This window comes from Ovis canadensis, chromosome 14, assembly GCF_042477335.2.
Source record: "Ovis canadensis isolate MfBH-ARS-UI-01 breed Bighorn chromosome 14, ARS-UI_OviCan_v2, whole genome shotgun sequence".
Classification (NCBI taxonomy): Eukaryota; Metazoa; Chordata; class Mammalia; order Artiodactyla; family Bovidae; genus Ovis; species Ovis canadensis.
This window is the reverse complement of record NC_091258.1, coordinates 15769165-15789375: the sequence shown is the minus strand read 5'-3', so window position 1 is coordinate 15789375 and position 20211 is coordinate 15769165. Positions and strand designations below refer to the sequence as shown.

Genomic DNA, 20211 nt, shown 5'->3' with positions numbered 1-20211 from the left:
AGGAAAGACCACAAATGCTCAAAGCCTCGTGCTTCCTCTCCTGTCCCCAGGCTGCGCTCTCAGGTGACCCTGGCTGGTGGCTGTCCTGAAACATGCCCTGAAGTCTTCTCAACCGCAGCGCGCCGCCCCCTTTTTTCTGTGGAAACCTGTAGGGGCAGTTAAGCATGCTGCTGTCAGAACTCTGATGCCCACTGTGGTCTTCAGCCCAGGTCCTTGAGCTGGTGTGAGGAGGGGGACAGTTGTGGGGCAGTACAGCCCATCAGTCGGTTCTAGCTTACTGCCCCCACTGGGGAGTCGCGGGGCCCCTGGTGGGGGACGGAAGAGGAGCTTGTTCTGTGTGTCCACGTCCCACCACCCTCTCTCCTGCTTTCTCACTTTATCAAAAAGGGTCCTCTTCCCCCTGCAGTGGCTTCCCCGTCTGCCAGGGAATCTGAAGCCAGTGAATCTGTATTTCACTGGCTAAATTTGACAGCCTGACCCTGAGGGCTCACGTCAAGCTTACAGGTGGGCCCTTGTTTTTCCAGCCATCCCGGCCCCTCCGTGGCGGTTTTGACTCAGCTGCCGAGTTCCTGATCCTGGACCAGGTGGTTGTTACAGATGCTCGTAACATGCACCAGAGAGCTCCTTGCTGCTCTTGAGTTGATTGCCCTGAGCCCGGACTCTAGAAGCTGGCTTCCCGAAATGGTGGTGGCCGCTCTAACTGCCGTTTTATGGAGCACCTGTTCTGTGCTCGGCATTGTATGTACACTATTTCATTTAATCCCTGTGGCAGGCCTTCAGAGTAGGGGTAATTATCTCTTTTTTTGGCAGATTAAGAAAGAGAATTAGCCAGGTTAGGAGGCTTATTCAGAGACACAGCCAGCAAGTTGCAGGGTCAGGATTCGGCCCCGAGCCGCTACCCTGTCCGTAGTGAGGCACAGGGTTTGTGGCCACAGGCCTGCGGGAGAGCGGGGAGGGTGGGCTGCCCTTCACAGGGTGAGCTCAGCCGAGGAACACGGGGTCCTGAGCTGGAAACGTGCTCACCACAAATGAAATGACCTTGTAATCACAGATGCACATTTTCCGCAGTGCAACAAAGGGAAGATTAGCACAGAGTTTCAATCATGTCTCCCGTTTGCAGTGGCAGTTTTGCTCTCTCAGTAGATTACTTGGCAGAGAGCCCCTCCCCACAAGGCAAGTGGCAGCGCACTTTATGGCCAGAAGGTGCATAAAAATCAAGCTGTATCTCACCGCTCACTCCCCGCGGTACCTGCCACCTTCAGCCTGGGGCTTCCCTCCCACCGTGCCTAGCAGGCCAAAGGAAGCCTGCCTGCTGAGCGGCCCGGGTGAGGGGCAGGCCGCCCGCCTTGAGGGCACCCTGAGTATGTGGGCCGTGGGCACAGAGGCAGTTGACCTCATTCCCTTGGAGGAATTCAGGGAAGCCTCCTCTGTCATCCTCAAGGAAGTCCCCTGGCCCCACGTGGGTGGAGGACACACGGAGAGGAGGGACGGGTTGGGGGAAGGAAGGGCCGCCAGCAGGCAGGTGCCCCAGACGGTGAGTGCTCACCACCGTCAGCTGCTATGTAACCAGGTCAGGCTCTGAACCTGGGCCTGACTGAGCCCTGCTCTTTCCTTTAAACCTGGCTGCACAATCACGTTTTCCTGCCCCCAGCCGCTAGTGTCCTTCCGCTGCGTAAGTTGTTGCTTTCTCTCTTTCATTTTACTTTTATTCACCTCTGAACCAGAAAGTGCCTTGTTTAGACCAAATGAGTGGTCTGGATGTTACTGAAAGAGTAGCGGCAGCCCCTCTGGGCGCTGCCTGTGGTCACCTGCTTGCCTTTGCTGTCACGTGCTGAGCCCCGGGCCAAGTGGGCCCTTCCCCATGGGGAGGGGGGACGCTGCCGGGGAGGCGTTTTCTCCCACTCAGTCTGCTGACGGGCATCTTCATTTTCTTCCAGGTATATCGAACGGAAAGCTTTTCTAGACCGAGTGGATCACAGGCAGTTTGAAATCGAGCGAGATCTCAGGCTGAGCAAAATGAAACCCTGATGTGATGGGGAGCCCCCAGCAGCTCAGTCCTCTTTACAGCGTGAGCTTCTTGTGTGTCTGTGAGAAGTTTTCTGTGTTTCTCATCGACTGGCTCCCAGCAAGGTCCTTTTTTCTACACTGAATTTCTGTCTTTGTATCTTGATCTCACGTGATTTCATTTGTTTTACTTTTTAATAGTTTGTCCTTTCAAAAATAAAAATTAAAAAAAAAAAGTACAAGTTGATCCTGTGAGAGGCTGATGAGGATGACGCCACTTGCCTTCCCTTTGTTCTGCTGCTAAGTCCACGAGGCCAAGCCCGTTCCTCGCAGGCCTGTCTCGGCCGCTGTGGAGAAGAGAGCACGCGGCCCGCTCACCGTGGGCCCGAGAACAGGGGCTGTCTGAGACGAGGCTCGCCATGCTGGCGTGGCGAGGGCCGGCGCTTCCCTCCTGACTGGGACTCCTCCACACGGATACAATGTAAGGATGTAAGGCTGAAAAATAAGGATATGCCATCACTGAATTAGAGATCTTTCTTTTCCTTCAACCTTTCTCCTCTCCTCAAAGTTAAAGTCAACTTCCCATGTGTTCTCACCTCAATAATTCTTTGATTGGGGGTTTGTCAAAGAAAACTCCAAAGGACTCTTTTTTTTTTAACTCTTTAGAAGATTTAAATTCCAAACTTCATATTAATAAACCAGTAAACCTAAACCTCACAACCTGCCTCTGGGGGCAAGTGGGCGGATGTCCTGAGTAACATGGACAGGGTTAAGGGGCAGTAGGGCTCCAGAGACTGGAATTCAGATCCTGCCCGTACATCTACCAGCCCTGTGACCTTGAGCACAGCTCCGCTCTCTGAACCGCCCAAGGTGGAGCCGAGCTAGTGACACGTACAGGGAACACGCTTAGGTCTCCCCCTCCAGTCCTCTCATACATGGCAGACGCTCACGCAGCCAAGACCAGAATGTCAGCCCTGCACGGTCGTGAGGTTATGACCCTCGTCACTCGCTGAGGCCAGGCTGGGTGACGGGGCTGACTGGCGTGTGTGCATCTTCGATACAGAATCATCTTTTCCATCAGAGTCTTGTTTGAACTGTAGCCAGCAATTTTTAAGAACAGGTGGATAATAGTTTATCTAGCTTTTCACGTCAATACTTAGTGAAAATTTATCTGCCTAACTCCCAAGGGAAATAACATCCCTTTCCAGGAGTCAGGCACTGCCAAGGAAAATGTCTGCAGGAAGTGGGGAGCCTGAGTCAGCGCTGGGAGGCAGCTCGACTGTCCTTCGCCAGGCACCGGGCACCGCCCTTGGCCGTGGTGGGGACGTCCGAGGAAGGCGGCCAAGGACACTTCCTGGCCGGTCTGTGGAGTCCAGAAAACCCCTGAGAGCTGAGTTTCCTGGCCTCGCTCTGGCCATCAGTCTTCGCCTAGTCCCAGGTGAACACATTTGATTTCCAGGGCTTCATGTACTTTCCCGTTACTGAAAAAAACCTGCCCTACAACAGCATAACGTCAAAGAAGAAAAACAGGCTTCTTTATGTGTTCTGTTCACCTATTTCCCAAGGAACGCAGTGCTCTAATTAGGAGCCCTGCATAAAGTCCTGGGGGAGAAGGGCAGCGTTGAGAACTAAGTCTTGATTGAGCTGTGCTCCGTCGGAGCTGAGCGGAGAGAACCGGACAGGCCCCAGGGCCCGAGGTCACAAGAACTGACCAGGCCAGCTGGTGGCTGGTGCCACAGGAGGCTGCGGAAGACCTCCAGGAAAGGAGTGGCATCACGGTGCTGCTGGCCGCCAGGAGGCAACAGGCAGGCCAGGGGACGGGGTCTCAGGTGCCGGGCCGCCTCTTGGCCTCAGCAGGACAGAGGAGGTGTGTGTGGAGTGGATCTCAGGCGCAGTTTTCTTCTGGCATTTAACGGAAATTGCTGAGGCATGTCGGGTAGGAGCCCATGATTTTTTTTTTCATTACCAAAAACCAAGTGAACAATAGGAATTGGTGTAAGATGGTGAACTCCAGGGGAAACATTCAGAAGCTCTCAGTTTCATCAACACGTGACGGACTGTCCCCATGTGCCTGGTGCTTTCTCCCGTTTTTCCTGACCAGGAGAGGAAACTCACCTGAGGTCAGACTGTGAAACTGACAGTGATTACATCCGTGCGGTGGGCTTGGAGGGCAGAAGGCAGGCAAGATGAAACAGTCTCTTCTCACCTGCCGAATCCAGCTCCCGATTGGAGGATTCACGTCGGAAAGGAAAGACTGGAGTGCGAGGGGACAGAAGAGCCAAAAATGAAGGACACTTACACTTGAGAACAGTGACAGCTGGCACACTCTGGTGCCAGAAGTACACCAAAGGCGTGGGTACACGGGCTTCAGCTTCCAGTCCTCGGTGCCCTGGGGCAGCATCAGAACCTCTCCAGGGGAGAGCGTGCCCCACGGTGCAGGCTGGGTCGCCCTCTCCTCTTCAGGATGCTGCCTGGTTTCAGCGAGCGGGGGCAGTAGGGGCAGGTGCCCAGGTGACTGTACTCGGAGGTACAGTCGCGGTATCTTAAATGCCGTCCCACTGCGCCTCCTTCCCTGGGGGTACCAGTGTGCCCGGGGCTCCTGCTTTGGCAGGAAAAGTCTTTGCCTCCAAGTGTTTTTTTTTCCTGCAGCCTTTTTGTTTTTTTTATGCCGTCTCAAGGCAACTTAGATCCAACAGTGCTACTCCCAGATGCAGTCTGTGTGTGTAGGCAAGTTGACCACAAGGAGGAGAGTGGGCTGTAGAAGTCCAGAAGGTTGCGCCCTGGTTCCCTGCAGCCTGGAATGGCCCAATCCACAGAGACCCCCCTTCCCAGGGCTCCTCTCCAGGGTCAGCCTGTGAGCTTTCATTACGGTGCCCTCGGAAGGCTGATAGGGAGCTGGACCTCTGCTCAAGTAAGGGACAAGGTGGCTGTGTTGGGGAAGGAAGGGGAGAACTAGCGTAGCAGGAGGAGCTCACAGACGGCGGGTTTGGCTCCTGTGATCCTGGGTGAGGCCCGCCCTCTGCGTCTTAGATTTCCTCGTCTTCAAAAAGTTTTCTGAGTGCTTAATAATCCTGCTCTGCCTACCTCACAGCGTTTTATTAAATGAAATACACTATCCAAGTGTTAAGTTACTCTAATTAAATTGCACACTTGGCTCCCAGCTCCCCAAGACTGCCAAGCTTCTGTGAGTATAAATTAGCACCACCTTGAAGAGCACTTTGGCGATGCCTCAAATCTGGAGCTGCATTCGGCCCATGGCACAGCAGCTCTGCTCCTGGCTTGACATCCTGGAGAAGCGCCAGTGTGTGCACAGGGAGGCAGGCTTATTGGTGACAGGGAAAACCTCGAAACCATCCTCTGGCCGTCAGGAGAAAGGGTCAGTTGTGAAACAGCCACAAGGGAGAATGCAGTAGAGTGGTGAAATGAAGGGGCCAGGGCTACACGCGTCACAGGATGAGCCTCGCAAGCAGCTCTGTTGCACAGAATGCCTACACACGGCCCCAGCCACACAGGTTCACGGGCATGCAAGCAGCTCTGATGCACAAAATGCCTAACACACGGCCCCAGCCACACAGGTTCACGGGCATGCAAGCGCAGGTGGGCAAAATGCCTAACAGCCCCAGCCACACAGGTTCACGGGCATGCAAGCACAGGTGGGGGTTACCCGGCACTGGGTGCCCTGGGCTGTACACTCTACAATGGTTAGCTTCATGTCGTGTGGATTTCGCCTCAATAAAGTTTTTAAACATGAGAAAGATTGTATATTGACTCTCTGTATATATGCTATGTAATTCTATATACACATATAAATATATGTACACGAATGGGTGATGACACTGATTTCAGCATAGTGGTTACCTCTCGTGGGATCGGGAAGGTTATACAGTCAAAGAGAGCGAAGGAGCTTTGTTTAATGATGTGGTTTTATATCTTAAATTGGGAAGTGAGGACACAGATATTTCTTAACATTATTTACTACACCTGTCTATTTATCCATACTATTTCAAGATAAAATGTTTTTATTATCTATTTGGCTACGCCAGGTCTCAGTTGCAGCTTGTGGAATCTGGCTCCCTGATCGGGGATTGAATCCAGGACCCCTGCATTGGGATTAGCCACTGGACTAGCAGGGAAGTCCCAAGATAAAATTTTTTTAGAGAAAGGCAAGCCCACGTTTAAATTTGCATCACCTCTGTCAGTCTCTTTAGGGGGGAGAGAGCGCCAAGGCGTGGGCAGTCCGGTGATGGAGCGTTGCCGTGGGGATGAACTTGCTGGGTGTCAGGGAGCTCTGTCTGTCTCCTGTTCTGGGCTAGCAGGCGTTCCAGAACGATCCCTGCACGGCTTTCCCCAGAACATTCCCCAGAAGAGTGATTCGCGTATGTAGCTCCACCTCAGCTCCCGTCTCTGAAAGCAGGTCGGGAGGCTGGGGAAGCCGAGCGGTCGGAGCCAGGCCGCGTGCCCCACCCCAGCGCAACCGACAGTGCCAGTCCTGCTGAGGCCGCCTTCCTCGCCCGCAAGACCGCGCAGGCGCACGCGATGTCAGAAGGATGCTGCGGCAGGCCGCGGCTTGTCAGATACAGACACATGGTTTCTGACCTGTGTAAATGAGCTTGAATTTAAAGGCTCCAAAATGAATTACAGTCAGTGTCTGGGTGTTCTAGTGGAAGTCACGGAGCTGCCTGTCTTCAGATTCTGCCCAGCACCCTGAGCTGCCCCAGGGCCACAGCTGTGACCCGAGGCTGCCGTCAGCTCCTCTGGGTGCAGAGGCGTGTTGCTGGGCCTCAGCAGGGAGGGAGGGAGCCACCCTCCGCCCAGCTGAACTAATCTCTGCTAATGATTTAATGCCTTACTTCTTCCAGTTAATGCCTTTACATTAGTAACCTAAGCCTGCCCACATCTGAGGCACCCTGACTGACAAATGGAAGACGTGTTTAAGTCCGGGAGCTCTCTGGGTGTCTGAGGTTGTGTCTGTGGCCAGGTGGACCCTCTGCATCCCAGGCATCCCATAAGGTTGCCTCATCCCTGCTGTTGTCTCTAACTGGACCTCGCAGTCTGGTTACAGCTCTGCCATTGAGCTCCGTTACAGGACCTTTGAATTTGAAGTTGGGTCCCCCAGTCACACACACACCCAGCCCTCCTGCACCAAGAGTGTGTGGTGCGACCTGTGTGTGCGCTTGAGACCGCTGTAGACAACTGGTGGTAGGAATACAGGTGTGTTTTCCAGAAAATTGTAAATACCCTACGGTATGATAGGAAATAAATATATCTTTCATTTTGGTGCAGTTCCTGGCACAAAGCCCCTAAAACACTTGCAATTTACGGTCTGTGTGATAATGAGGTGACGCCTGGGGAAACCAAAGTAGCTTCAGGATGGGATCTGGTCACCAGGAAAACCACCCCTGTGACTAGAGGGTTAGAACTTCCAGCCCCTCCCCTCCCCGCCGCAACCCCCGATCTCTGGGGAGGAGAAGGAGGCCAGGTGTCAGTCAGCCACCGATGGCTAATGACTTAATCAATCATGCCAACACAATGGAACCTAAGTGAAGCCCCATAAACAGCGAAGTGTGGGGAGCTTCCAAGTAGCTGACCACATCCATGTGCCAGGAGAATGGCGCTCTGCCTCGGACCCCTCTGGACCGTTTTTATAAACTGCTTGTAAAGAGAGCACCTTCCTGAGTCTCTGAGCTGTTCTAGCAAACTATCACACCCAGTGCAGGGGTCACAGGCTCCTCGTGTGCAGCTGGGGTCTGCAGTGGGCTCAGTCTTGCGTGACTGAGCCAGTAACCAGTGGGGTCTACGCTAACTCTGGGTGGTTAGTGACAGGACAGAAATGAGTTGTTGGACTTCTAGTTGGCGTTAGAGAATGAGCTGGACCCCATGTTTGTCTCACTCTTCCTTTCATGCCGAACATCTGCCGCAGGAGATAGGCATAGCGAGACAGTCAAAGGCAGCCTCACGGGAGAGTCCAGACACCCTCACCCCAGCTCTGCTGACCCGCTGATGCCCTCAGGCACGTGGCTTGGCCTCCTCTGCCCCCGTTTCTGCATTTAACACTAGGAGTCTGCATGTCACACAGGCAGCCTTGTGATTCCTATGTGCTCTGAAGTTTGAGAACCTTGCTTATGGCCTCTCTACCTAGAGAAAAATCTGTAAGCCTCCGGCTATGTCTTTAGGAAAATTCCATCTTCCTTTATTCTTGCCACTTCAAACAATTCAAGCTCCTAAATTGCTGACACACCAGCAAACCATAATGAGCCAGCCCAGGCTTCCTCCCTGCTGTTTGGCCGAGACCCACCTGCAGTAACTTTCTCCTGCTTTCAGAAGTCCAGGGAGGGAAGCTCCTTAAAGTTACGGGTAACTGGAGAAGTAACTGAAGGAAAGCCTGGAAAATAGGTGAACATTCAAGCAACAGAACCCACCCAGATTTCAGCAAACAGCTGCAGAGGCAGCACGGGGCTGCCAGGTTGGCAGCAGAGGGCAGGACCCACGTGCACGCGCGCACATGCTCACCCCAGCTAAGCCGCGCATCTCGTGTGCCAGCGAGGGTGCCCGTCAGCTTGGAGGAGACCCAAGGCACAGAGGCACAGCGCGCCTGTAGCCAATCCCGCGGGAGGCAGGCGGCCCACCTCCCCAGCTGCCTGGCCAGCGCCCGGCCCTCCTGCCTGCGGAGCTCTGCCTGCCCCCGGCTTGTCCTCTTCTCCCTCCTGAGGGACCTGTTTTCTCTCCCGACTGTCAAAGCCAACTAGTCATCGCTGGAGAATCTGGAAGCACTGCATCCCCAGAGAAAACTGCTGTGTACATTTGGGGATGCTTTTCAGTCCATTTCCCTTTGTTTTTGCATCCCTTTTCTTAACACAGTTGGAATTATACTCTACCTGTGAAGCTCACTACAGAAGCTATTAAACACATGTGGCGATTTCCATCGAAACTTTAAATTCATTAGAATTCACCGTTCAGTTCTTCAGTCCCACTAGCCAAAGATTTCAAGTGCTTACCAGTCACGTGATCAGGGGCTACAATATTGAACAGTGCATGTATTGAATGTTTCCATCAGCATGGAACTCTGTTCAACCACCTAGTACGTGCAGTTTTGTATTCTTGTTTTAACCTGTGATATATACCGTGAGCCATGAGCCATGAAAAATGTACATCCCCGCTCTTCAAACATTCTTTGTATGTTTGAAGCAATACATTGTATGCTTGCATGTATTTCATCAATCTTCGCTGGCCACTGAGGTTGCCCGCCTTTGTTATTATACATGATGCTGTGGTGAACTGCATAGTCCTGGATCTGGACCTGCATCCCTGACCATTTCCAGATCACTGCTACAGGTGGAGTTGTCATGACAAGGAAGGTGCAGGTTTCTTCAAGGCCTTGAAATATGATGCCCAGTTACCTCCCAGAAGGGTCTCCCTCTCTCCAGCAGGGCGGTTGTGCCCCTCTCTTCCTATGTAGACTCTCTGAGAAGACAAGATTCAGCAAGGAAGCCCTTTCTGCCTGTTTGTGAGCACAGTGAGTTTCTGAGCCAGTGCTTTGGGCAAGATGTGTCCGTAACCAAAAGGAGGATGGCCCAGGGAAGACTGGCCTCGATGGTCCCTGAGTACTAGCACCTTCTGCAGTTCCAGCCAGGGCTTTGTCTCTGGCAGAAGCATTTGGACTGGGCGGCTGTGATGGTTATTTTTTTGTGCCGACTTGACTGGGCTAAAGGACGCTCCGGTAGCTGGGAAAACATGTCTGAGGGGGTTTTCTAGAAATGAGAAGCATTTAAATGGGTAGACTGGCAAGAAGATGAGAGTCACCTGTGTCGACGGGCCTCCTCCAACCCACTGAGGGCCGGAGGAGAGCCCAGGCGAAGGAAGGGCAAGTCTGGTCTCAGCCCCCCAGCCAGTCTCGCCCTGAGCTCAGACACCCATCTCCCCTGTCCGTCGGCGCCCCTGGCGTGGGTGCCTGCGGGCTTGGACTAGGACGCGCGCCGCCAGCTCCCTCAGGTCTCCATGGCGCTCTTCAGCCTGTCTATCCTACTGTTTCTGCCCATCTGCAGAGCCCTAATGCAACAGGAATATGCCCCCAATGACCCTGCATTTATCTAAACCTAGTTTTGTGGCACATTCATCTGTGAGTCGCTCTAAACATTTTCTGAGTTCATTCATCAGGACCTCCCTGGTAGCTCAGCTGGTAAAGAATCTGCCTGCAATGCAGGAGACCCCGGTTCGATTCTTGGATTGGGAAGATCCCCCTGGAGAAGGGAACAGCTACCCACTCCAGTATTCTTGGGCTTCCCTGGTGGCTCGGATGGTAAAGAATCCACCTGCAATGCGGGAGACATGGGTTCGATCCCTGGGTTGGGAAGATCCTCTGGAGGAGGGCCTGACAACCCTCTCCAGTATTCTGGCCTGGAGACTCCCCCTGGCAGAGGAGCCTGGCGGGCTGCGGTCCATGGGGTTGCAGGGTCGGTTGTGACTGAGCAACTGAGCGCTGCACGCATTCATCCTCTCCCTGCTCAGGGAGCTTCGTGCGGTTAAGAGGCAGAGCCTCACTTCACTTCTCTCACACTTCCCGGGGGTTCTGAGTTTTGGTGAGCAGGTTCACATTCGCCTTAAGTTATCATTCACAACCACCCGGCCTCCGCCTCATAGGCCCTCAGTCTTTCTCTCCCCTAACTCGGGCCCCTCTTCCTCTCCTCTGTGGCCTGCCCGTCCCTTTCTCGTGTCAGGCCCTTTGTGTACACTCTCTGAGCACGGTTCCACCCCGTCTGTCCTCCAGGGCGCCACGCCCATCCTGACGGGCAGTCAGGTTACTCGCGGCTTCCCAACTTGGGGTTCAGACCCCAAACATCAGTTCTGGCTCCCACTCTCTTGTAGTTCGGGCTGCCTCACGCAGTTGCACTTGGGCTGTCTGTACAGCGGGGGTTGACAGTTACGAAGCAACACAGACAGACTGGGCCTGGCGCGTCGGGCTCCACTCTGCATCCTGAGACAAGGGGGAGCCAGCACTGTGTGAGAGCCAGAGCTGGCCCTGCTGGCAGCTACCGCAAGAGCTGGGCCTCCTGGGATGGGCTGAGCTTGGGTCACCGTAGGCCTCGGCTGGAAAGACTCCTTCCTTGGAGATGTGTCAAGGGACTATCTGCGAGGATATCATTTAAGACAGAGAGTGACATCCTTCTTCAGAGCTTGAGACACGAGGCAGGAACAGCACCCCCAGGAAGTTCAAAGTCCCTGGGGCAGCTGCCCTGTCATCTTACCGGAGCTCGTGGCAGTTAGTGTCCGCCCCAGGCTGCTGGCTGGCCCAGGGTGGCTGTACCCTTAACCACAGCCTGCATTATTACCTACTTTTCATTGTTCAACAAACCGACAGGCCCAGAGGCCACAGAAGAACAAAGCAAGCCTGCGGCTGCCCCAGAGGGAGCTGCCTTACCCTCACACCTCTGATCGGGAGACTGCCGTGGGTCTCCTCCCAGAAGACGGAGGTCCTAGCTGCAGCTCTGTGTGCCTTCTGAAGTGCTTCCTCTCCCCAGGGCTCTTCCCTGCACAGGGAAGGTTTTGGGCCTCCAGGCAGCAGTGCCCGCCGCAGGGGAGTTGAGAAGCAGAAAGCGGGGAGCCCAGAAAGGCAGCCTGTGGTGCTTTAACCAGGAGCCCCACTGGCTCTTCTAGCCCATCCTGACAGCCCGGTCCATCCAGGACTTCTGAATCAGGGCGCCGCGGCCCTGCGGGACTCTGGGAGGGAGGCAGGGGTGGTCTCAGAATAAAGTAGGGGGGCTCCCAGAGCTGTGGCTGCCGGGCTGCTTTACTGAGCCCGGTTTGACAGACGGGGTGGAACCGTGCTCAGAGAGTGTACATGCCATGCCAAAGTTCACGGCCAGCCTGCTGCCCAGAGCTGGCCGCCCCGCCCTGCCACTGGAGGCCAAAGGGGCCGGTTCACAGAACAGGCCTCCCTCCCTGCAGTGAGTTCCTTCCGTTTCCATGAGAGTGAGCCTCGCTCTGGGATGAGCGGGGAGGCACTCCCAGCTCCCCAACGCCGACCCTTGGCCTCCAGACAGCACAGCAGCGATGGCAGTGGGGGCCTGGCGGGCCTGCTTTGCTGAGAACAGAGCTGCTGCTCTGGGGACTCGCACTGGTGACCCGGGCGTGGCAGCCACTGTTTAATAATTTAGAGAATGTGTACTCATCAGCTGGGAGGCTTCATCCCTGGATTCAGAAACACAGTGCCCTGGGGGTTGCCTGCAGTGGAGAGTGAAATTCCACTTGTCACAGTCACTGAGAACGCAGGCCTGCTCCTGGAAGGGCTCTGGTCCCTGGGTGTTTACGAACACCCTAGAAGAGAGGAGGCCAGCGGCAGGGGCCCGGGAGCAGGGGTCGGGGCCCGCAGGTCTGCCCAGCTCCGCTGCCCGCTGCTGGGCGCCTCCGGCAGCTCCCTTCCCCTCTGTCTGCTGCCTGCTTGGAGGTGACGAGGCTGCCTGGGAACCTGTATTTCCTAGACCTTGGCAACTAACATCTTGCTAACTGCAATAAGCCAGACACAATAGGATTAATATTGTATGATTGCACTTATCTGAGGTACTAGAATAGGCAAATACATAAAGACAGAGGGGATGGTGGTTGCCAGGGGCTAGGAGAGGGAGAGGAGGTTATTGTTCAACGGGCACAGAGTTTCTACCCAGGAAGATGGGGAAAGTTCTGGAAATGGATAGTGGCAATGGTTAGAGGGCACTGTGATTGAATACTTCCTGCCACTGAATTGTACACTTAAAATAGGTAAAATGGTAAATTTAACACTATGTATGTTTTACCACAATTTTAAAGTGTTTACTGTGAGAAAAATTGTACAAATAATGAATATTCACTCAAGAAACATCAGAAGATGGAGGAAACAATTTTAGTTACACCAAAACCCCCTCGTCTCCTCCAAAAAGCAACTGAAAAATCTAGTCTCCTGTGAAATTTTAATCCATAAAGAAAGGAAAAGCTCTACTTATTAATCTGTAGAGTATCAAGCACTGAATAGGCCGTCCCTAAAAATGACATGCTGGTGAAAAAAATCCGATCCCTTACCCCAAGATATCCATAATTGTATTTTGGTTATCTACCCTTCCACACTTTGCCCAATGCAAATATACGACATAAATAAAAATATGTGAATTTTTATGAAAACAGGATCCACCTGTACCTATTATTTGAAGCCTCTTTTTCCTTAGTTTATGGTATATTATAAACACATCTCCATGCCATTCTATGTCATTTGTGGTGGTGCCCAGAACTGAGTTCTATCCTGGGAATGCTCCATGAATTGTTTCACTGGTGTCTTCTTGAACTTGTGAGTCGTTCCCATAAGGAAAGCTGCAAGTTACATCCTTGCACGTAAATCTCTGGCTACTTGAGAGTGCATTTTTTTGCGTGCATTTTTTAGGATAAATTTATGGAATTTCTGGGTCAAAAGTTCCCTGCCTGTTAGAAGTTTTTGCCAGACTGTACACTGGAGCCATACATGACTTATAGCTGTTCCCACGAACAGCCAGAGAGATCTCTTGAACTGACTGAGAGGGTTCCTGGGCTGGCCAAGTGGGTAGCCACGGTGGAAGTTTAGGCTGTAGTACCCAGTGGGGGAGCAGCTTCAGGGTACCAGGGTCTCCCCGAACCCATACACATCTGAATCCCCAGTCTATGACTGAGTTACCTTATAAGACAAAATGTGCTTTGCCAGGTGTGATTAAATTAACAATCTTGAAATGGGGAGAGTTTCCTGGATTCTCTGAGTGGGCCCAGTGTAATCTCAAGCTTCTTACAAGAGGAGGTCAGAAGGGCCAGAGTGAGAGAAGGAGATGTGATGATGGAAGCCGAGTCTGAGTGACGCGGGGCCACAGGCCAAGGAAGGCAGGTGGCCTCAAGCAAGGGAAAAGGCAAGCAAAGCGGTTCTCCCTAGAGCCCCCAGAAGGAATGCAGCCCTCTCAACCCATTTTGGACTTCTGACTTCAAGAACTGGAGGGTAATAAATTCATGTTGTTTTAGCCACCAAGTTTGGGGTAATTTGTTACGGCAGCAATGAGAAACTAATGCCTCTTCCTCTTGCCACCAGGTCCTAAAACTTCATTGTCTCAGGGATGAGGATCTCCCTCTGGGCCCAACAGCCTGATGACCTGAACCGCACTCTTTCCCCTAACCAGAGGCCCTCCAGCAGAGCATACCCAAGGTTCTGTGCATGAGGACAGACAAGGAGGAACCCTACCCCGGGGGCCCATCCTTGACCAGACTATGAAATTACCCTTGTTGGAAACTGGACTTAAGGTCACATGGCAAGTGTGAGGTGGTGCCAGGACCAAACCCCAAGGTCTAGCCTGGCAGGCTAGTGAGGCCCCCCATCCACTCCACTCAACTGAACCTCTTTTGTGTTCCAATCTGACTTGCCTTCCTGAAGAGAAGTAGTCATTCAAACCTTAGCATGAGTAAGAGGACAACTGGCACTGGATTCTCCAGGTCGATATGGTATTACTACAGAGTAGCGGAGCTCAACTCTCATGTTGAAAACTATGCTTGGGGTGATGCTCCTTATCAACCCTGGGGCGCACCAGGTCCTGCCAGCTACCTCCAACCCTGAAGTGTCTTTCTAGATCTCCCCCAAACAAACTCTTTTGTGTCTGATTCTTTTGTGACCCCCTGGACTATAGCCTGCCAGGCTCCTCTGTTCGTGGGATTTCCCATGCAAGTATACTGCAGTGGGTTGCCATTTCCTTCTGTCGGAGATTTTCCTGACCCAGGGATCCAACCCGCATCTCCTGCGCTGCAGACAAATTCTTTACCACTGAGCCACCTGGGAAGCCTACAAGCAGAGGACCAGGGTTCAAAGCAGATAATCCTACTCCAGGACTTAGAGCTGCCAGAGTTGGCAGGAAGAAGCATTGGCTTACACAGTCAATGTTTCAAGACCTAGAGATTTTATAAAACAATCCGGATTTCTAGATTCACTTGAAAAATCTGATTCACTGAAAGAACTGAACCCAGCCAAAGCAGGAACAATTTGAAGAAGAAAATAAAGTATTATTGGATTCTACTCCAAAATGTAAAATAAATATTCATAAATTCATACTGATATAAACGATTGAAAAAATAAATAAATAATGGGCACAATTTCCCATACAGAAGAAATACAAATAATTGATGTAGATACTCTATCATCAAAGAGGTGGAACATAACTCCTCACTTCTTTTCAAAGGGTACATTGTTGAAAACTAAAGAAAAAAAGTCACTTTTTAGCAGAGTAACCTGACAAACACTGTCTCAGTCAGGAGTTCAAGGTCAACATCACATTGGCAAGAGCAAACCCTATTAATATTATGTATCCTTGAAATGATGTATTGAGAATGTCATTTTACAAACACACTCTTTTGTGTCCGATTCTTTTGTGATTCCATGGACTGTAACCCGCCAGGCTCCTCTGTTCATGAGATTGCCCATGCAAGTACACTGGAAGTCATTTTACCCTCCTCCTAAAAACTCGCAACTCCAACCTAACTGTGAGAAAGACATCAGACAAATCCCAGTTGAGTGACACTGTATAAAATCCGTGACCAGTACTCTTCATATCTGTCAAGGTCATCAAAAATAAGGAAAGTCTGAAAAACGGTCCCAGTCCAGAGGAGCCTAAGGAGACGTGCTGACTACATGTGATGTGGGATTCCTGGTGGCATCCTGGAACAGGAAAAGGACAGAAGGGAGAAGGAAGGAAATCTGAACAGAGTGTGGACTTCAGTTAGCAAGGATGTATGTCTCATCGCTGGTTCATCAGTGGTGACCAGTGTAGGACCATTACACGGTGCCTGCTGGCGCCTCCAAAGCCTCACTACACTCCCCTAGGCTGGCGATCCTCTGGCAAAGCCTGGGGCACAGAGGCTCGGTTTGAGTGTCTAGAGAGCTGGGCTTGAGGCTCGTCTCTGCCCAGACTTATCTGTGTCTGAGTGTGCGTTCATTTGCTAAGTTGTGTCCAATTCCTTCCCGACTCCATGGACTGTAGCCCATCAGTCTGCTCTGTCTTTTCCCAGCAAGAATACAGGAGTGGGCGGCCATTTCCTCCTCCAGGGAATCTCCTTCATCCAGGGATCGAACCTGTGTCTTCTGTATTGGCAGGTGGATTCTTTACCACCTGAATCACCTGAGAAGACACTCTGGCCGTGTCCAAACTCCCTTCCACCTGAGTGCCAGGAGCAACCGGGACCCCTGTCTCCCTGGGTCCCTGGTAACCCTTGAGGACACTCCCAGGGTGCTGGTGGCTGCTCAGATAGCGCGGTGTAAACTGCTAGTTGTGAGGTGCCCAGAGCCTGTTCTCTGCAGCACCGAGGGAGTCATCCGGGGATCATTGCCGGCTGGGTAGTGAGGGGGTGTTGGGCAGTGGGCGGTTGCTGGGCGGTGGCGAGCGGGGAGCAGCCGCTGTTTGCTCACAGATGCCTGGTCCTGCTGGCTGTTCAGTGCACTGATGGGGCGCCTGGGGCTGCTCCCATCAGTGGGAGGCCCTGGGTCCCTGCCTCGGAGTGAGGGAGGGTCTGGGCCGTGTTCTCTCTTCCGGCACTAAGGGATGAGCCTGTGATGGCCTTTCCGGGAAAGTAGTCACAGGGGGTCGGTCGGAGGCAAGGATGTTTTTGGAGATTGTGGCCCAGCCGCACCCCTCTGCTGGGTTTCCATTTCCGGGTACCCAGGCCGGGAGAGGACACAGGAACAGTGGGCGATACGAATTCAGACAGACTGGGAAAGAAAGAAGGGGTGGAGCCAGGCTCCAGCAAGAAGGCGCGGCTGGGGCAGTGTCGGGGTTGCGTGGGGGGAACCTCTGAGACAGCGCAGGGCACCGCGCTGAGCTGCGGCTTCTAGCTCAGGAGCCCCGGGCCAGCTGGATGCGGGCGGGTGGGCGCGGGCAGGACCTCCTGCCAGACACACACAGAAGGCCCTTTGAGGGGGTGACAGCTGTCACCCCAGACCCCCCCCTGCTAGCTATGGCCCTGCCTGCCGCCTCTAGTCCGAGAAGGGCCCCCAGGGAGCGGGAGCAATTTGTATGTGGTGGGAAGCAGAAGAGTGCTCAGACCCCCGGTGCTGCCTTCTGGTAGCTGAGGGGGCTCAGAGCCTCAGTCTGTTAGAAGTAACCGTGGGGACAGCAAGGCCTACCTGGCAGCGGGTAGGGAACAGCTAAGATGCTCAGGTATGTGCCTAGACTTGGGCACCAGGGCAGCTGTGCAACAGCTGAAGAAACTGGGGGGTTAACCCAGAGAAAGGAAGGCTCAGGCCCTGGAACGTCTGTCTTCGGTGTCTGAAGCCCGGGCTCCGGGGCAGGGCCGGCCCGTTAGCGGGGATAAGCAGGAGGCAGGATCCTCCCCAGAAGCCAGGCCAGCTCTGTTCGGTGACCTGGATCAGCCAGGCTGTTTCCGGGGGGTCGGGCGCTCCGCATCCCTGGGGAAGGGCAGTCAGGGGGGCGCAGCGCCAGCGAGGAACGGACCTCGCTGCCTGGGGGTGTACAGAGTAGGGGTGAGGAGGGGTCCCAAGGCCTTCAGCGAGGAGAGCGGGAAGGGTTTCTAGGAGCCCCGATCGGCTGACTTGCAGTCGTCCAGACACCGGGGCTGGGAGCCTGGCCAGAGAACCGGGCAGGCGCCCAGCACCCTGGGCTAGGCAAAGTGGAGTTGGGGGTGGGGTGGGCGTTCAGGCTTCCAGAGCCGGCAGGCAGCCAAGAGATGGTGCGCCTCGAGGTGGTCCCTGACGGATGGATAAAGGGCGGAGACCCAGCCCCGGCGCCGCGGTGGGCCGACAGAAAAACCCCGGGTGCGGGGTCCTCTCCTTTAACGCGGCCGCGGGCGGGGGAGCCCCGAGGGGGAGGGGCGGCGCGGGCGGCGCATGCGCGGCGCGGGCTGGGGCGGCCGGACCGTCCGGCGGCCGGGAGCGCGCAGGAGCCCCGGGAGCGCGCAGGAGCCCCGAGAGCGCCGGGACCGCGTGCCGGGAGCGCGCAGGAGCCCCGAGAGCGCCGGGACCCCGTGCCGGGAGCGCGCAGGAGCCCCGAGAGCGCCGGGACCGCGCGGGGGGCGCCGAGCGCGGCGGACGGAGCGCCCCGCCTGCCGGCGCCGCTGCCCGCCCGGGCCCCGGGAGCGGCGGCCAAGATGTCCGTGCCGGTGAGTACCGACCGCCGGCCGGGCCCGCTCCTGCCCGCGGCCTCGCGCCGCCTGGGGCCGCCGGGCTAGGGCGCCCCGGGCCCTCTCGCGTAGGGCGCAGGGGGCAGCCGGGGGCGGCTCCCCGAGGCCGGCCTCCGCGCCCCCGCCCGCCCCTGCGCCCTCTCCCTGGGGACCCGGGTCGGGCGGGGTCCGCGCTGGCCCCCAGGAGTCCCCGCTGCCAGGGTGGCCGGGCCCGGCGGGGAGAGGGCCCGGCCGCTCCGCGGGACACGCTGCAGGAGGCCGGGCCGGCTGAGGGGGCGGGGTCCGCGTCCCCCCGCCGGGGGTCCGCCTGGGACCGCCGCCCTGCGGTGCTCAGGGGCCTCCCCGGCCGGGGCCCGGGTGCTCCTCTCGGAGACCCCTCGCGGCCTGGCCGGCTTAGCGGTGGGGATCTGCGCCCACCCTTCAGAACCCGAGGGTGCGCTCTCCGGGAAGCGTACCTCTGCCGCTGAAGCCTCCAAGGGTGCAGGGCCTCACCTCTTTTTCCCCCCTAGCCGTGGGGCTTCTCTTCTCACCTGGCACCCCCTGCTGCTAGCCCAGCAGGCGTCTCGGGCGACTCCGCCCCGGGCTCCACACAGGCCGGTCACCTGGAGGCATCCGAGCCCCGCCTGCGCGGGTGGCCAGTGGTCCCGGCAGCCCTTGGTCACCAGGCCTCAGGTGCAGCCCCCAGCCCGCCTTGCAGAGGCACCCACTGAGGTGGGGGCTGCTTCCCTGCTTCCTGCCGGGAAGAGGGCCTTGTGCTGTAAAGCCCTGGCCTCCAGCCATTGTTTCTCTGTGGCCTTTAGGGGTTTTCCCTCTGACAGGAGGGGGCAGTGGTCCCCGGGTGCCTATCCACCTGGCCTGTGTGTGAAACTGCTTCCCACTTGGGGGACCCCATCCTTACAATGAGGCAGACAGTTTGGGGCTTCTTGGCAGGGCAAGTGGCCTTTTAATTAACCACCATAGAGTGCGCGGAGATTACTGGAGAAGAGATGCTGTGTAAGAGCAAAGCATTGTTATTATGGATTTAAAGATCCCAGCTCCTGCCCGCCTCCAGAAGCGGTTAATGCAGAGTTACAGATGAAAAAATTAGGGCTTCCAGACCGTGCTAATGTGAACCCCCCACCCCCGTCTGTTCTGGCTCCTAGCATAATTGCCTCATCTTTAGGAAGAAAGAAAGAAGACAGAAAAGGCCTGTCAGGTCCTTCTTCTGCCCTGCCTTCCTGCAAGGCTCTCGGTCCTTTCTGGCTCAGGGCATCAGGACACCTTCCCTGACCCTGTTGGGCACTGACCGGAGAGATGAGGTGGATCATCTAAGCCTGCCCGAGGGCCAGAGTCTCCAGGGCACGAGTGAACAGGGAATGGGACTTTAAGGCCACATCGGAGCCTGGACGGCCTTAGTTTGGGAGGTCCGTGCTCGATTTGGTGTGGTTTTCCACAGTCACAGCAAAGGTCTGGATACAGGGTCTGGGGTAGCACTCTGGGCAGCCCTCCTGGGCTCTGCCTCCGTGGCCCCGTCTGTGAGAGGAGAGAGGTGGTGGGAGGGCCAGGTTCTGGGTGTGACTAGCGCAGACAGGCTCCGCTGTAGACACCTACCCTGGATACCTGTGACCCACCTCTGCCCCGTATGTCCACACTGCCGGCTCCACATCTTTTGCCACGCTTCCGCCTGCAGCTGCAGCCCTCGGAGGTTCTGCAGGGGGAGTAGGGGCCTCACCCTCTGTGCTCACATGCCGGGCTATCGGGTCACTCTGGGCCTCTCCTGGGCCCGCTGGTGATGTGTGAACTGGTGGCAGTGGGAAACCAAGTTCATTTTCGGAGCAGCCATGAAATGTTCCGAAAATTGCTTTCATGTGCTGGTGAGTGGTGAGGCCAGCCTCCTGCTCAAGCCCTGCTCTGGGAACCCAGAATGATGACCGCCCACGTGGTGCTCACAGACACGTTTGGGTTTTAAGCATACCCATTCATTTGGGCAGTCTTTTCCTGGATGGGGCTGACGCAGGCACTTTGGCCCACAGCAATTACCAGATGCTTCAGAATGGGGTGGGAGGCGATGGT

General features: G+C 55.2%; 2 protein-coding genes and 1 long non-coding RNA gene across 4 annotated transcripts in view; 2 read left to right on the top strand and 1 right to left on the bottom strand.

The window, feature by feature from the left end:
* LOC138419484 (craniofacial development protein 1) overlaps positions 1–2246 on the top strand; it is a 127273-nt gene extending 125027 nt beyond the window's left edge. For both annotated transcript variants that reach the window (XM_069552382.1, XM_069552381.1), the window contains one exon: positions 1938–2246. In XM_069552382.1, the coding sequence (XP_069408483.1) occupies positions 1938–2028 (91 nt within the window). In that variant the 3' untranslated portion in view covers positions 2029–2246. The remainder of the gene's footprint in view (positions 1–1937) is intronic.
* Positions 1685–18847, bottom strand: LOC138419485 (uncharacterized). The gene is made up of 2 exons (XR_011248985.1): positions 18615–18847; positions 1685–2499 (listed from the first exon to the last, which is right to left on the bottom strand). It is a non-coding gene; the product is annotated as an uncharacterized lncRNA (long non-coding RNA).
* Positions 17879–20211, top strand: part of BCAR1 (BCAR1 scaffold protein, Cas family member) — a 33888-nt gene continuing 31555 nt past the window's right edge. The window contains exon 1 of the mRNA XM_069552371.1: positions 17879–18138. Within this exon, the coding sequence (XP_069408472.1) occupies positions 18127–18138 (12 nt within the window). The 5' untranslated portion in view covers positions 17879–18126. The remainder of the gene's footprint in view (positions 18139–20211) is intronic.